The sequence below is a fragment of the Vidua macroura genome, chromosome Z (genome assembly GCF_024509145.1).
Source record: "Vidua macroura isolate BioBank_ID:100142 chromosome Z, ASM2450914v1, whole genome shotgun sequence".
In the NCBI taxonomy this organism is placed as follows: domain Eukaryota; kingdom Metazoa; phylum Chordata; class Aves; order Passeriformes; family Viduidae; genus Vidua; species Vidua macroura.
The window spans coordinates 43,208,750-43,225,831 of NC_071611.1; the positions used below are offsets into that span (position 1 = coordinate 43,208,750).

A 17,082-nucleotide genomic window follows, 5' to 3' on the forward strand; every position below is an offset into this window, starting at 1 on the left:
CCAACTCAGGATCTGTGTGTTTTCATGAAAATGACATTGCTAGTCATGCTGCTATGAATTACCCATTCTTCTCTCTCAGCCTAAAAATTGCCATCCAACTGGTTACAATAATGCATTGAAAACATAATTGTGTACAGGACTTTTGTTGCTGGGTTGCCTTAATAGAATGCAATACATGAGAGGAGAAAGTGTCCAGCATTTTTTCCTCAACCAGATGACTTACAATAGCTCTGGTGAGGAAAAAGACCCCTTAACAATGTGTAATTTGTAACAGAATATTCTGACTCTTGGATTCAATATCTCATGATCAGCATTTTGCCATATCAGGATCATTGCAACAAGTTTCCAGTTGAAAAGATTCACAAAGTCAGCTTCCATGATTAGAAAATCCTGCCAAGTACCTCTGTCAGGAAGAGGGTTGCCTGTCAGGATGCACTGCTACCACTGACCAGATAGGCTGCCCCCAGGGAGAAGCTCACTTAGAAACAGCTGTAAAAGGAAGAAATCAAGAGGGCTAGAGCAATCTGGTCAAAAGTTCCTTACCTAAAGCACATGTTCATTCAAACTCCACCTCAGCTCAAACTTGAACTACATCTGTTCTTCAACAGAAATCTGCCTGGAATGTGGTTTTCTCTGGGGAGGAGGAGAGGGGGCAGTGCTCCCACAAATCCCAAATCTTGCAAGTTAAATCTTATACAGATTTAGATTCATGGACTTACAGATGACAATTACATGAAGAAATTTATTTTTCTCTACCATTGTTCTATTGTCCTTCTTTCAGACAATGTCCTGTAAGTGGGCACAGGCCTATCAAACTTGACTTATAACTCCGAGTTTGCAGTGCCACCAGGTTGCTGAGAAATTAATTGAACCATGGCACATGTCATGTTCCTATGAATATATGGTACCGCATGTACCTGAATAGGGGTGTAACAGCGTCTTGAGTCCAAGCAAATATCATGGGAAATAAGAGTTGGAACAGAGAAAATCTTTCAATACAAGTAGGATCTCACAGACAGAAGAGCCTTTCCTGCATTCAGTAATGCATTTCTCCAGAATGTAAATAATCATATTCGCAAATAAGCAGGTTATGGCTGTGCAGGCCCCAGCAGAACTATCAATCCACAGAAATTTGTATGCTTCTTCACCCACAAAGTAAGACTAATAAGGAAAATAATAATATATTTTATTTAAAAGTAAATAATGCTAAAGGTGCTTTTCACAAAGGAAGCTATATAGGAGGAAGTGCTGTTGTTAAATCAAAAAGTGTAATCCACTTAAAATACTAGGTGCTAAAACTTTTGAAATTTACCTTGTGCGACAAAGAGATGATACACTTCATCTTACACCTGCCACTTGTTACAGAAGGTAACTGCTACTCTAACTTTTCAAATCTAGATGCATATTCTAGCCAGTAAAACCACATGAGAAAATAGTTGACAGAAACATTGCATTTGTTGTGCTGGATGCTTGTCTGATGGCTGACTAGATCACTCATAAATTTGTATTTCAGTGAATTATTCAACTTTCAGGAGCATAACCACATAGAATAGATCCTTGGAGTGTATTCGGCAGTCTCATCTACATCAAAATATCTCTGAACTAATCAGTGGGACCTGGGTAGGGAAATTTGGGGTAGACCTTCCTGATCTTTCAGTGATAGCAGAGATGCACAGTGTCTATGCAGATTCTGCTGTTATTCATTTACCATTCGCACACCAAAATATCATAATTAAAGGAGTAATTTCTGCCCTACCCAGACACATTTATAGTATATCGCAACTCACAACTCACATTGCTTCTTTCTTTCTCAAATCCCGATGTGACCAGCTAGTTTTACTCATGACAAACTCAAAAATGTCTCTTTCCTTCCTCTTTTTTTTTTTTTATTATAAACCTTTCCTTCTGTACTAGGTGCATTGGAAGGGAAAAAAAAAAAAAAGTAGGCTGGAATATGAAAACATGTACCCTGCTAAAGCAAGAAGCCCTTTGAGATCTTTTCATGGACCAGGTCTGTGCTTTACTGAAGGTGAGTGGTAGCTGTAATTTTCCCAAATTGTGCCTGTTGAACTGCCAGAACCATGCAGGACTTATTTTTCAGCAACTTTATACACCATAACCAAATATAATGAGAACATAGTTGCATATTTCTGGACACTTTTGGGATGAGAAGAATGAAGCAAAGGAAGAGAAGGGCTGAGAATTTCCTCAGCAGAGTCTTCCAATATGTTCTCGTGACTTGGGAGAGTAGTTGTACTGAATGACAGTATAAAAATTTCAATTAGGTAGTTTAAACAGCTAATCCTTATTTACTGGAGAATAGATAATTTCTCTAAAATCATTTGTGAAATATAGTAATTTCCAGTGCAATTATAAGTGGGCACAATCTGCAGAACTCTCATTTGCTTCCAGGTTGCTGCTGTGCAGTTTATAAGAGCAAATTCCTGCAGTTACTGCATGTTACTGCAAATGCCAGTTTTCCCAGCAAAAGGCGGTATTCTACCACAGTTATACCATTGTCCTACATCTTTTTAGAGGTGCTGGCAAGATATTGATTGTTGTAGGTTGGGTTGATTTAGTCAGGGATTTTATTAATGTTAATTAGGTTGGTTCCTTGTACTCCCCTATTTTTCCCTCACAGTGGTTTGCTCCAAGTTGTTTACCATGAGAGCTCCTGCCACTCAGACCTGTCATTCTTCTCACTTCTCACAGTTTTCTCCTTATTTGGTTCTGTCAGTCAAGGTTTGTTCACGCCTTGTCGGGGTGTCAATCATGTAACTACTCCCAGCTTCTTCATGAAAGTTCTGCATCAATCACCCCACCTTAGCCCTTCTATTTGTCCCAGAACGCTGTACCCACCTCTGTTATGTTACCATTGGTTGTTTTAATCTGTTACAAGTTCTTTGTTCTCCGGCATTTGCTTTGCATTGCGCTGAGGACAATTCACTCCGACCACGCATGGGAGAATAAAAGCTCTTAGGCTCGCAAGCAAAGTGTCCTTCTCTCGTCCCTTCGCTTCCTCTCAGCATGAAGCTACCAAAGCTGCGTTACCCATGCTGCAGCGCTTAGCACTATGAGGGAGGCAGACGCCATAACCCTGGAGTGCCCGCTCACGTGGCGGACCCAGCCTCACAAAGGCAGTGCTAGCCGGCGCTTCTCGACTGCTTGAGGTCATAGCAGGTAACCACCGCAGCTGATGTATGTTACGAAGTTTCACTGACTACATAGAAGTCTTTGCTGCTATTTTAGTTGATTACTGTTGGAATAAAAATTTTTAAATCAGGTCTATTGTAAAATGCAGACAAACCCAATGGGAAGAATGATGATGTCTAACTCATTTTCAGAAGGCTGAATGATTTATTTTAACTATGCTATAATATACTATATAAAGGAAGATACTAAAACTACATACCTACTTTCTCTAACTATCATATCTAACTACTCACAACTTGTGACCCTGTTCGTGAGAGTCCAGACACAGGTGGATGGAATTGGCCATCAGGCTCAAACAATCCTCACCAGAATCCAATCAAGCAATCACCCCAGGTAAACAATTCTCCAAGCACATTCCACATGAGAAAAACAAGGAGCAGAAATAGAAATTATTTTCTCTTTCTTTCTTTCTGTGCACCTCTATGAAAAATCCTGAGAGAGAGAAATGTGCTACCACACAGGCCAAGATTTATTTATGTTCTGATGCAAACTTGACTTCTTTCTTATCCTTAAGCATTTGGTTAAAGTTTTATTGAAGTTAAGTTTTCTGCAGGGCTGCAGGAAAGGGACTTCGGGGTCCTTGTTAAGGGCAAGTTGATCATGAGCCAGCAGTGTCCTGGCAGCCAGGAGGACCAACTGTGTCCTGGGGTGCATCAGGCATAGCAGGGCAAGGAAGGGGATTGTCTCACTCTGCTCTGCACTGGGGCAGCCTCACCTCGAGTTCTGGGTGCTGGTCTGAATATCACAATATAAAAAGATATTAAGCTATTGGAGAGCATCTGAAGGAGGGTTGTGAGGATGGTGAAGGGTCTAGAGGGGAAGCTGTGTGAGGAGTGGCTGAGGTCACTTGGTCTGTTCAGCCTGGAGGAGACTGAGGTGAGATCTCACTGAGGTCTTCAACATCCACACAGGGTGAAACAGGAACAGGCACCAACCCCTTCACTCTTGTGACCAGTGACAGGACTTGAAGAAATAGAATGAAGCTGAGTGAGGGGAGGTTTAGGTTGGATGCCAGGAAAAGGTTTTTCACCCAGGGGGTGGCTGTGCCCTGGAACAGTCTCCCCAGGGAATTGGTCACAACACCAAGCCTGACAGAGTTCATGAAGTATTTGGACAATGCTCTCAGGCATTCTTGATATGAGATTCTTGGGGTGTCCCGTGCAGGGCAAGGAGTGGGAGTTGATGATCCTGATAGGCCCCTTCCAATTCAGCATATTTTATGATTCTATGAAAGTATGAAATTATCTGTGTTAGTGTGCTCTCAGGGTAGGAAGAGACCAATGAATGTAGATTATAGAGATTACTTATGGAAAGTTACCTAGTAGAGTTGTTTCATTCATGGAATCATAAGGTTGGAAAACACCTCTAAGATAATCAGTGCCAACTCTTAAATCAGCGCCACTGTAATGACCACTAAACCGCATGCATACAAACCATGTCCATATGTTTCTTGAACACTTCCATAGGTGGTGACTCTGTCACTTCTCTGGGCAACCTGCTCCAGTGCATGACAACCATTTCAGTGAAGAACTTTCTTATAATGTCCATTCCCAACCTTCCCTGGCACAACTTGAGGCCATTTCCTCTTGCTACCTGGGGAAAGAAGCTGACACCCACATGTCTACAACCTCTTTTCACGTAGTTGTAGACAGTGACAATGTCCCACTGAGTCTCCTTTTCTTATAGCATTTTAAGCACTTTTGGAATACACTAAACATTCTGTTCTCTAACCACCAATACTGATGCTAGTTTATTATGAATGTTGTGTGATGACTTATCTTCTTCAGTCTCTGTCACTAATGAATTAAAAGAACCCTAAATTACCCAAACCAACAAAAACAAAAAACTCACATGACAAAAGAAAGCAGACACAGCAATGTCTATTAACCTTTTTTTTTTTCCCTACAAGATATGTAAAGTTTATACTGCGCCACATGGTTAAAGGAGGGGCGTCTAATTTACTGTTTTTAGAGGTAGCACATGGCACAAAGGATCCCAAGGCTCCACCACTCTCCCCTGATGAAAAGTCTTTGTCTCTCAGTTTGCTGAGCTGGTTGGTTCCTCTCAAAGTATTCGAGTATTGTCCATTTTCCCGTTACCAGCAGCACAGCTCGCATTTACACAGACAATGGGCTCTCCCCATGTAAGTGCTCTCCAAAGGGCGCAGCAGCAAGCCCCTTCCTTCACGGGCGGGCAAACACTCCCGCAGGGCACGAAAGAGCCTTCCCTTCCCTGCCGGCACTCCGCACGTTTGCGCACCTTCCCGGGAACACGCTGGAGCCGCGGAGTCCCTCCGCCCGCCGCGCTCCGCCGCGAGGGGTCACCAAAGGAACCCGCATCGCGACGGCGCCTGAGGATCGCAAAAAATAGAGCAGCCCTTCCCCCACATCCAAGAGAAACATGACATTATTAAAAAAAAAAAAAAAAAGTTACAAGCGGCATCTTCGCTTGATACGCTGACACGTTTTTCCTGTTTGCTGGCTTTCTGCTAGGTGACAGCAGTGAAATTGGAGTAAAACCGCCCGTAGTCAACTTGTGGAGAAAACAGCTTTATCCTTTCAGCTAAGCCCTCACAGAGTAATGCAGTTGAGAAACTCGCGTTATTGGCGGTTTTCCTGGAAATTACAGAGCTCTTTGCTTTTAGGCTTCCAGACTACCGGCCTCAATAATTTACAAAAGTACGTCTCTGCATTATATGCAATGCATTTAAAGCAAATGTACTTGGGCTGGAAAAAAAGTCAAGTATTGTTGGTTTAATGTTATTAGTTACTTCATAATGGCAGCTATTAGTCTTGTAAAATACTCCCAAGTTCTTACTTTTGTAAACTGAACGGGCCTGATCTTTCAGACAAGAACTCCCATCTGCACTGAAACTGCAGCAAGTCGGGAGACTGAGTTCCTTATATATTTACAGCAATGTCCAATTTTGTAACAGGGATATTAATTTTATGCACGTGCATTTAAATGCTGCTACTCTTTTACTGTTGTCTGCAGACCAGATTAAAGCAGTTAATTTTAGCTTGAATTTTTTCAGGTTGAATCTTCAAACTAGTTATAGTACAAGCTAGAGTAGGATCCAAGAAATTACAGCACACAAAAGAATCAGTCATGGACTAGATGAGAAGAAAGGAATGAAATACACTTGTCTGAAGATGAATTCATCTTGACATGAGTTGAAGCACTGTAAACCTGCTGTAGGTAGAGCACATTCTAGAATTCAGAGGGGATAGTACAAACCTTCTACCTTAGTTCTATTCTTGACTAATCCAAAGTATTTTTTGTGGGACAAAAAGCAGATCTGGTATAACTTCAACTTTCCAGATTATGTGCATCTGTGAGATTCTCGTTCAAAAGGGAAATCCCTATCTCAACAGTATTCATAGCTCCTTAAATACCAAATACAGAGGTATAAAGTTTTTGCAGCACCTAGAGTATCTTTTCAGAAAGATAAGTTCTTGTCTCCCTGTTCACTCATTTTTTATTTTGTAATTTTATCTCATGTTTTGATTCTCCTGAATTATTTTGAGGTATATTAACTTAACGGTCTCTGTGCTCTAAACATTTCATTTTGTTCCTTTAATTTACAAAGATCCTTTTTCACAGCCTGGTTATATAACTTTAATATTTTTAAGGTGTATTAATTCCAGTATATACTCCTGTACTCCACATATTTTGTTGAAAAAAAAAATAATGTCACTCCATCTTTTGGGATGACAGAAATATAATTAAAGAATATGACCTAGTGATAGGAAGATACTTTGTCACGGGTTACGGATTTTTTTTGATAGAAACTCGGTGATTGATTTTCTGTTTTTCTTCTCTGAAAAAGTGTAAGAAAATATGTGTTTAGGCTGGATTTTACTGTGTGCTGCATCATTGCAGCAATGCACTCAGTGACTAAGTAATGTGTTAATTTTTTTTTTATAATTCTTGGCAATATCTTGAATGATGCTTTAATAATACTTTTCTATATTATAAAAATAGCTATCATAAAAAGACAAAGAGGATGGTAGCTGTTTATTAGAACAAATAGTCAGCTGGTTCTGTGGACACATACCACACATACTGACTTAAATCACTAGACTAAAGAAGGCATAAAAAAAGATAGAGAACAGTTTTCTTTTTAAATTATACATGTAAGGAGACATTCAGCCATACACAGAATATTTGTCTCTTTTCAGGGTCAATTCCTTGTGCTGTACAGGAATATTCTGAAGAAGTGGTGTCAAGCAAATTGTGTTTGTGACCAAAAAAAAAAAAAAATGGAATTCAAATAAAACCAGAGAAGGAAATTGTTTAATAAAAATATTTATTGAAAAAAATTTTCATCATCGTTTGACTAAGCTAAGTAAGTAAAATGCTAAGTATGATTACAGTAATTAGGATGCAAATGGCTAGTACCATGAGCAGAATGATTCGGCAATATTTTGAACGTTTTTTTCCTCGCTCCTTTTTTAACAAGGTATCATACCCAGGAGTATAAATATCCCCCATCCAGAACTGCAGATCATTAGGATTTTCCTAGAAGAAAAATTAGAATATGAAATTAGTTTCTCTCTTTTACATACAAATCATTAGAACATACCCTGAAGTATTTTGGCTATCATCAGACACTGATTAATGAATTTAAGATATAACAACACATATGCAAGATACTTTCACTTGAATGTAGGTTGTGCTACTTTCCAGATGCTGCAAATGTTCCACTGGGGAAAATTAAAACCACACTTTTCATCCAGGAACCAAAAGTAGGACACCAGCCATTGAAATGTGTTTAAAAACCCAGAACAAACCATGTTGTCTTCTCAAGAAGAGATGTCATGCTGTATAAACACAGTTCTGACTCCCTTTTCAAAAAACAGAACAGCAAAAAAAAAACAAAAACCAAAAAAAACCCCACCACCAAACCGCCCCCCCCCCCAACAACAACAACAACAAAAAGCAAAAAAAAAACCCAAAAGTAATCTTAGAAGTGATTTGTGCCAACCCACGGGGAGGCAGGATCCTGTATAGTGTGGATGAGACTGAGAAAAACATATGTAATTTAATAACAGAATAACATTTATAAAGTGACTATATAGTATTTAAGTGCCAAATTTGTAGCTCTTCCCTCTGTAAATAGGGAAGCTGAGTTATACAATGTTATGGTTTAAGAGTTCCTCTAATCAGATGTCATGTACTGTAAAATTGAAATTCCTGGAATCTCAGCAGATATGTAGACTTCTTTCCTGATAAAACTGATGTTAGTGTCATGTCTGTACCAGAAAATACCTCCACAGTTACTTCTGTAGTCCCACCTAAAGATCCAAGAGAGCTGCACAGCGGTTTATGCACACATCACACATTTCACAGCAATTCACTTGCTCAAACTCAGCACAACAGCCAATTACCTTTATGTGGCTGGCCAAGTTAGAACGCAGTGACTGTCTGTCATACTCTTGCACAGTCCAGGAAGGGGTCTTTTTCTTCTCCTCCCAGTCATCATCAACATGGAAATCACTGTACAATGGGTTGCTCTTGATTGTGGATTTCAGGGTGATGGGAGTAATGTGTTTGCCCAAGGATTTGTCTATTATTTCTTGACTGACCCTGTTCAAGTCTAAGCCTGGCAGCTCAGTGACAGTTCTCTTTTCTTTCTGTAAGACACAAGTTAGATCAGAACCTGGCTTTCACTTGCATTACCTACAATACAGGCCCCCTTCCAGAATTATCACTTGTAATGCAACAGAATCATTTAAAAACTGAACATGCAACCATTTTTCTCCTGGCAAACTTCGGCAGCGAGGGAGCTTAACTGCTCACTCTGGACATATTTCTTCCTTCTAGTGAAAGGAAGAAATCAGGTGGGTACAGTCTGAACATTAAGTTATTTTCCAAATGTGAACTGACATTATAATGCCTGCTGGAAGAAGGCCTCTGCTTTATGAAACAGTGAGAGAGCTGCAGTAGAACATTATAGTTCTGGTGAAAGCCATGGATGTGTGATGCAGGAGCAAAGATGTAAGGACAAAGCAGAATGATCACAGGGGCAATGGTATGTAAATGACAAACTCAACTGGAAATGCACCTCTGATAGCAGGGGTGTGGCACAATTCTGTTCACACTCTTGACTGTTAGATCCATTTCAGGATGTCAAAGAGGCTCTTCATTCAACTGAGGGCACTGTCAGAATTCATAGGTAATTAAATATCTGAGCACTTTCCCAATAATAAAAGCTGTTAAATAAGACCTTTTAGAATATGTGGGTGTCAAGGGAGGAAGAGAATAACAGCCCTGGTGGGATCATATTTTTTGAGAAATCACAAGCTGCCTCTTAAAACAGTACTAAGGGCCTCTTTAGGGGTCTGTAAAATAGTAGTTATGTTACTTTTCAATCTGTAATTGCCTGGAGGAGTGCAATCAGACTCTCTAATCCAAGCTATTCAAGATTTGTCCCAACCTTCTGTCACCAATACTTTCAATTAACCTGTCACTGACCTGTGGTACCACAGTGTGTCAGCTACCTAAGAGACCTGATTTTTGCAGAGCCTTTGCCTTACACTAACACCTTGCCCATCTCTTAGGATTTTAGAATCGACACAGAGCATATTCATCCCTCCTCACAAGTACTTTTATCCTTAGGAACTTTATGTTGAGTCAAGGAGAGCCTTGGCTTGGTCCAGTGGTCCTGTGTCAGGTATGCTGGGAGGGGACAATACCCACCTCTCTCCTCTCAGAAATCACAAAGATGTGTGCAGCACCTCCTGCACAATGCCCATAAGGTAAAGTGCATATAGTAAACAGCCACTGAAGAATCTGGGTCCTGAGAAACTTACTTCCATGTAAGGATGACTTTCCCTGAATTTTTCACTTTTACTGAGATCTCCTGATGTTAAGGTACTGCAGGCTGGATGGACTTCAGCTGCAAAAGGGCTAGGGGCATGTACTGCTTCTTCTTCCACCTTTCTGGTGGGAGTTCAGGGCATCTGACCTCCTGCACACTGGCTTTGGGAACTGCTTGGACACCTCATCAAGTCAGTGAAGGTCCCTAAGATGACAGCAAACTGTTGGCTTCTTCTGCTTGAATAATTTTCTGCCCAGTTTGTGGGCTGGTGAATCCATTTTCAGTGGAAGTCAGCTGCTGTGTGCCATCACCTACTTCATGACTGCAGTGTCTGTGTGCATGTATAGCTTTGTATACATTAGTCTGAGGCAGGCAGGTGTAGAAGGAAGCATAAGAACTGATTTCCTTCAGAAATTGAAGGTGAAGAAGAGAAAACAGCAGACTTTGTCTAAGAAACTCTAGGAGGAAGCATCATGCTGGTATTGCTATCACTAAATCCTGCAGAAGTGACTAAGCATGTTTCCCATCAATAATTGCCATTAGTAGGTGGGTGGATCCTCAGTGACCTCCCATCCTTCTGTTAGTTCATAATTTCCACATGTCATTCATTAGCCTCCACACATCCCCTGATAATATTACTCTCTGCATTGCAGTTACAGCTGGCACTGAAGCCCTCTGGGCTGTACTGGCCAGATTTCAGCTGAGCTGGTGTTTTTAACTGCCTTTTTTTTTTCCTGACTGCATTTTATTTACTTTATTTCTTATTTAAGATTTGTCATGACCTTAATGACTCTTCCTTCAGGCTTGCTAAATAGTTGAAGTTGGAGAACATTTTGTTGAAGAACGCAAACCGTCTCACCAGGGGTTGATTGGTCTCCCTAGGCTAAAATGTTGTGAAAAGAATGTGACTTGACATTAATTTTTAAAGCTGTTTTCCATAAAATTCTCCAAAACTTGGGATAGATGGCATGATGCAAAAATTTGTTCATAAAAACAGTGCTTTGTAGCAAAACTTTTTTCACCTACTGTCTGAAGTACTTTTCTTTTCATGGGGATGAGGAAACTGTGGTGGCTTGGAGCAGATATAGAGAGGGAATAGATTGGGAGGGGCAACCAGTTGTATCATGAGAGCTGGACCAGAATTTGGGGTAGGATATAGTTTGCAGAAATTTTAGAGAACAGACATTGAAGTGACAAACTAATTGGGAGAATGTACTTGAGTACAGCAGATGCTTGATTGTAAAATTTCTGCGGTAGATATGTCCTACAGACTAGTTTGGGAAAAGTAAGGACAAAAGCTGGAATCACATCAAATCCCAAAAGTTTTAAGACTAAGATATCATACAAAGAAATATGAACAATATTGCATTAAACATATGCATTTCTAGAAGCAGAGAAACATAAGGTTAGATAACAAAAATATGCTTGCTAGTATTAATTATTGAAAAAGCTACTTTTTTTGCATTTTCTTTTGAGATTCAAAACACATCCCAATCTTTGTCACAGACTCTGAGTCATGCAGCAAATGTTCAAATAAAGAGAAAAATATTGTAAATTTAGGTATCAATATCCATTACAGAATTCATACTATATACACTGAATATAAGAAGACAGTGTGAATGAGGCTGGAACAGAACAAATCAAAGGCTGTTTATGTTGTTATTCACTGAATGGAAGGAGCAAACAGCAAATACTCAAAGAAGCAGTATTAGGGAGAACACTGAAAATTGTAGATGAAATAAGTTTCTGAAATACTTATTTAACAAGCTGAAAAGTGCTCAACTCTGCAAACACATAGCTGTGTTTCATCTACATATAGCTCATGAGCAAAAGCAGTGTTATAACTGGTTAATAACTCATTTGTCACTGAGAAAAATATGTTCCTCTTTGACAGACCCAGAGAGCTGTTACATACAAGTACTAGTATTCTGTGAAAAGCCCAGAGATCTATAGAGAGTTGATGTTAGTTCCATTACTGAGTCAACATGTGCCTACTCCATATTTTTTCTTGCTGATTATTTTATAATGCAAATTATGCATACCTTACAATACATATAACTAAAGTTATAATTTAGTCTTTATTACTAGGAAACATTTTTATCTTGACTTCATCCTTCTGTTCCCACTTCTATTGTTGATAGCACTGAAACAACCCAAGAGCCTAAACATTTTTTTCTCAGCCTGTGATATGAGGTATCACTCATCAAACCCAGGACATCAACAGTTAAGGCTAGACCTTGGTTTCAAGCCCCTCTACCTGAAAGAAGAGAACAAAGAGACCGATAAAAAATTAAGGAAATATACTTCCTGGAACTCAAGCTTTTCTTTCCTTGCCCCCCAGATAGAACCAGTTTCTCTGTTCCCATGGCCAGCCCCAGTTTCCACTTGATGTTGTCAATGATGCTCAGGGAAAGTAAGAAATGCTGTTGATGGGCAGCTACAACTAGAAATTTTAACCAAGGCAGTCCTACAGAAACTTACAGTCACAAAATACTGCAGGATTTGTTTCATAACAGCCTTCTCAATCCTAATGAAAGTGACTAGAAGGGTGGTCATTATATTTGACAGTAGTTTGTTTAATACTATAACCCTCTGTTGTGCAAAAACCCTTGTAACAGATTGTGGAGGACCCTCCCTGCACTGGTAGGGTAATTTTTCTGATGTAGAGAACTACTTTGAAGGCAAACAAAATGTCTGACAGACAAAAAACTTCTAGGGTGTAGCTAAGAATCCCTGTGGTAGGTGCATCAACTGTGTAGGTATTACTACTTTTGCTGCATTTGGAAAAGTAAAAGCTCTTTTTTTATGAAGAATATTAGCACTTGAGAGCTTCATTCAACAAATCACATCTCATAGGAGATGTGATGGAAAAGCAGTCGGGAAGGCAAGGATTAACCAAAGGTACATAAGGAGATAAGAAAGGCAGTAGGGCAGACAGCTCACATCAAGGGCTCCTGAGAAGCCCAAGCAGGTCCAGATGAGGCTGCAAAGATGATCAGAGGGTTGAAGCATATCTCCTATTTGTGTGAGCTGGGGTTGTTCAGCCTGGGGAAGAGAAGGCTACAGGGAGACCATGTAGCACCCTTCTAAAACATACAGATGTCTGACAAGAAAGCTGAAGAGAGAATTTTTACAAAAATAAGACAAAGGAAATGGCTTTAAACTGAAAGAGGGTGGGTTTAGATTAGTTATAAGGATGACATTCTTCTCTGTGAGGATGGTGAGACACTTGAACAGGTTGCCCAGAGAAGTTGTGAATGCCCCATTCCTGACAGTATTCAAAGCCAGGCTGGCTGGGGCTTTGAAGACACCTGCTCAAGTGGAAGACATCTCTGTGTTTGGCATGGGAGTTTGCACCAGATGACCTGTAAGGTCCCTTCCAACTCAAACCTTTCTATGATTCTAGAAATGAAACTTTTCTTAAGGAAGGAAATGAAGGGGATCTGGATTCCTTGTCAGAGACATTAAGGCAGCCTCAGGTACTGCAAAACTGACAAGCCACCTGACATGGACTGGAAAGAGAGGGTTACAAACACTTCAGCCAAAGTGACAGAGATATTTAGACAAAAGTGAATGTTCATATGGACTATTTTAATTGTGCATTATTGAGACCACTTCTTGTAATTAATTGTTTAGTTTAAAAAGTTTTTTTATCTGTCATTGGCAATGCAGCTCTGCAGGGCTGCATTTTTATATGTATATATATTTTGCATTTTATATAATGCAAAATAAAAACTTTTATATAAAAACTTTTGTACAGTCTCAGACAAATGCTCCTGCAAACCTTGCTGCTGGCTCTTGCTGTGGCCACTTGCAGTTGTCTAGGGAAGAATAAGGAAGAGAGTGGAAATATGTAATTCACATTTGAGCCAGGGGACAAAGAAGTGATTCTAACCTGGCACCTAACTTAAAGATTTTTTAAAACCCTCTTGTCCTGGTATATTGAGAAACAAGCAAGGATAGGACATAGTCATTAACTCATATGTAAGGCTCAAAAAACACCATGCCAAGAAGTAGCATGCTGCTTAGACTGAATGTTCTTTTCTGTCTTCCAAAAAATAGGGGGGCAAAAGGGAAATATAAACAAGAAAGAGAAGTCTGAGAATTGCAGAAAACTACCAGGTTGACTACAGTGGAGACATGCATGAGAAACAGATAGGGAGGATTAATCATCAGGTGTGTGCCGGGCATTAAAACATATTGTGGGGCAGGGAGTCCAGCAGGACTGGAAATTGTCAGGGGAAATAGTCAGAATGCAGTCAGCAGTGATACATTTGCAGGAGAAAGTCTGTGCTTTTTATGCTGCTTTTCACAAGAAAGGGCCAAAATTCCTGGACTGCTTTATGGTTTGTTTAAGTCAAAGTAGATGATGAAAGTAAATGCTAAGTGGAGAAGCTGTTTAGTTTGCCTGATACCAAAGAGGAAAGTGAGGAGAAAGACAGCAGTTTTTGTCATTACATGAAAGCTGCTTTTTGTAATGGAAACAAATTTTAAAACTTAAAGGTGGAGAAAACACATAAGCACTTCATTGCTTTTGAATTTAAGTGATCTCATAATAAAAGTTTGGAAGAGACCACAAACATACCACTGAGGAGACACTTTGCATAGGGAGACATGAGTAGCATTAGTTTCTTCAGAGAATATTAACTTCTAAAGAGGGAATTTAGGCTACTTTCAAGGTTTAATGACTTTAGGAATCTTTAGATCATGCACACATGTTCTGAAATTAATTCTCTCTCTCCTCCCATTCCCCCTTTTTCCGTTTCTGAATTAACTAACCCTTAACCTCATTATCTCTCTCATCTTGAAGTGAAATATGTTATTCCTGCACCATTAGTTCTCCACTGTGCCATCATGTTTTCTTCTAATGTCTGGAACTCATCAGTACTTTTCCCTTTATTTGATTGTCAGCAAAAGGAGAAAAAGAAGGCGAGCTCCTAAGGGAAGAGAATGGCACAATACATTTTATCTGGACAGCTTGAATCCACTAATGACTACATTAAAAAGTATAGATTGTATCCTAGATTTAACACTTATAAAATACACCACTTTGAAAACTCCATTTTTGGAGTCATGGTGAGTACAGACATTTCCTTTGTAACAGCCATCCTGGGTTGGGACACAGAGTTCCAGGAAAACCTTCTCGCTGGTGGCAAAAAAGCAGAGCACAAGTCAAAAAGCACAGGGCTCCCTACACAGTTTTAATCCTCCCGCAGCTCTGCAGCCCTGGCTCGGTGACAGTGTGTCCTGATTGACAACAATGGGGAGAAGGATCCCTGCTGCGGAGGAGGCTCTGTGTGTGGCTGCCTCCCTCCTGCATAAAAGAGTGGCTTAGATGGGGGGAGGGGCTGAGGCAGCATTGCACCATACCCTATAGTTTGGGATCCTTCAGGCTCCGTCCCTTGGTTAGGGCTGTTTGCATGGGACACTACGGGCGACCGCGTGTTCCGCGCCCCAGCTCTCCTTGGGGAGCCGTCAGCAAAGATTATACAACAAGAACAGGGTGGCTGGGGGCAGTGGAGTAGTCAGAGGGAAGGGTGTCTGGGGTAGGGAAGAAGCTAGGTAAAGTAAGGGGGGAGCATGGAAGCGGGTGTCACGGGGGGAGAGGACTTTTGCAGTTGGAAGGGGACTGGAATGGACTCTGGGAGGGAGCAAAGATGATGGGGAGAAATGTCTGAAAAGAGAGCAGTGCAACAGGAAGTAGCTGTAGGAGACTTTCAGCATCATTCTCCTCCCTTCCCCCAGGTTCTTTTGGCTCTTACTCCTCATTCCCCTGGGGAATCAAACCCCTACGCTAAGGATCCTGAGACTGTAGATCCTTCTCCATCACTCCCCTCACCCCCAACCACTTATGTATGTCTCCATCCCTTGACAAGAACCAGACATTGGAGCTTTTGCTCATGCTAGGGGTGAGGAAAGGCAAGGGGCTCCCCAGGCAGCAGGGAAGGAGCACTGTGGAGCAGCAAGTGGGGCCCAGAGGGGTGTGAGCTGATGCAGCTGTACTGCCGCTGATCCAGACATGAACTTCTTCTCTGCCAGCTCCAGGGCCTCTGCTAGGCAGTGCACATTTACGTTTTTACCAAGAAACTGCTGCTACCTCTATATAATAACCTGGATTGATGCAGTTAGCATGTTTCACACTTCTAACAGTTGTCTTTCAGTATACCGGGAAGGACAAAGTTGAATGAGGGAAAAAATGAAGGAAAATAAAAAGGAAGTTGTGGTGAGCTATGTAGATATTTACATTTCTAGCAAGAATCCCTGATGTCCCTCTAATATGCCTTTTTATAAAGTTTAAGGGATATGACTTCACTTTCAGTTTTAAATCTGGGGCTTTTCTTGCTTCAGAGAGCATATTCCACACACATCTTTAGTACAATTAAGTGGTATTTGACTTCAGTAGACTTTCTGGGAAATGCAATGAAAATGTTACAAAGAGCAGTAGAAATCCTAATACACTGAAATAAAGACAGTAGACCTCCCTGAAGAGACTAACTCTTCTCATGGAGCCTGATCCTCGCTGATGTCCATAGAAAAATACACAGGAATATTAATGATGGCAATTAAGAGATGCAGGAAGCTGAAACTACAGCTGATCTGTCACCATCATGTAATTTTTCTCCTGATCCTTAAAACAAGGTAGAAAAATCAGGAAAATGTCAGCCTCTTTTAGATCTTACCTGTAAATAGACCCTGTTGTGCCACCGCTGCACTCCAGGTAAAGCTGCTTCTGGGAATTTTTCCCAGTTGGCTGGTAGAAAGGCAGAGTTTTTCACTAAAGATTTAACCTCCAGTTGCAGGAATTTATCAGGATGGTTGTTGTTTGGCAAAACGGAGCCGTCCATGTTTCTGTGCTGTAAAGTAATAATGAAAACAGCCCCAGCTTCTGCTTCCTGGCTGTGCATGCTCTTTCTATTATTAATGATGTGAAGAAGGATACGACAGTTTCCTGAAACTGTATCTGACCCCTGTTTGGTATCAGGCTCACTTATAACATCTACTAATGATAAAAGATTGTTTAGAAGTGGCAGAGCAGACAAGAGAAG

The 17,082-nt window shown here is 40.6% G+C and overlaps 1 protein-coding gene and 1 long non-coding RNA gene across 2 annotated transcripts; one reads left to right on the forward strand and one right to left on the reverse strand.

The window, feature by feature from the left end:
- Window positions 1–3,383: 3,383 nt before the first annotated feature.
- LOC128822604 (uncharacterized) lies at window positions 3,384–5,879 on the forward strand. Its single transcript, XR_008441508.1, has 3 exons — window positions 3,384–3,546; window positions 5,255–5,356; window positions 5,706–5,879. It is a non-coding gene; the product is annotated as an uncharacterized LOC128822604 (long non-coding RNA).
- A 1,678-nt stretch (window positions 5,880–7,557) lies between these two features.
- MINAR2 (membrane integral NOTCH2 associated receptor 2) lies at window positions 7,558–16,881 on the reverse strand. The gene is made up of 3 exons (XM_054004424.1): window positions 16,717–16,881; window positions 8,604–8,849; window positions 7,558–7,734 (listed from the first exon to the last, which is right to left on the reverse strand). The coding sequence occupies exons 1-3, from the start codon at window positions 16,879–16,881 to the stop codon at window positions 7,558–7,560; spliced, it is 588 nt and encodes a 195-aa protein (XP_053860399.1).
- Window positions 16,882–17,082: the final 201 nt, after the last annotated feature.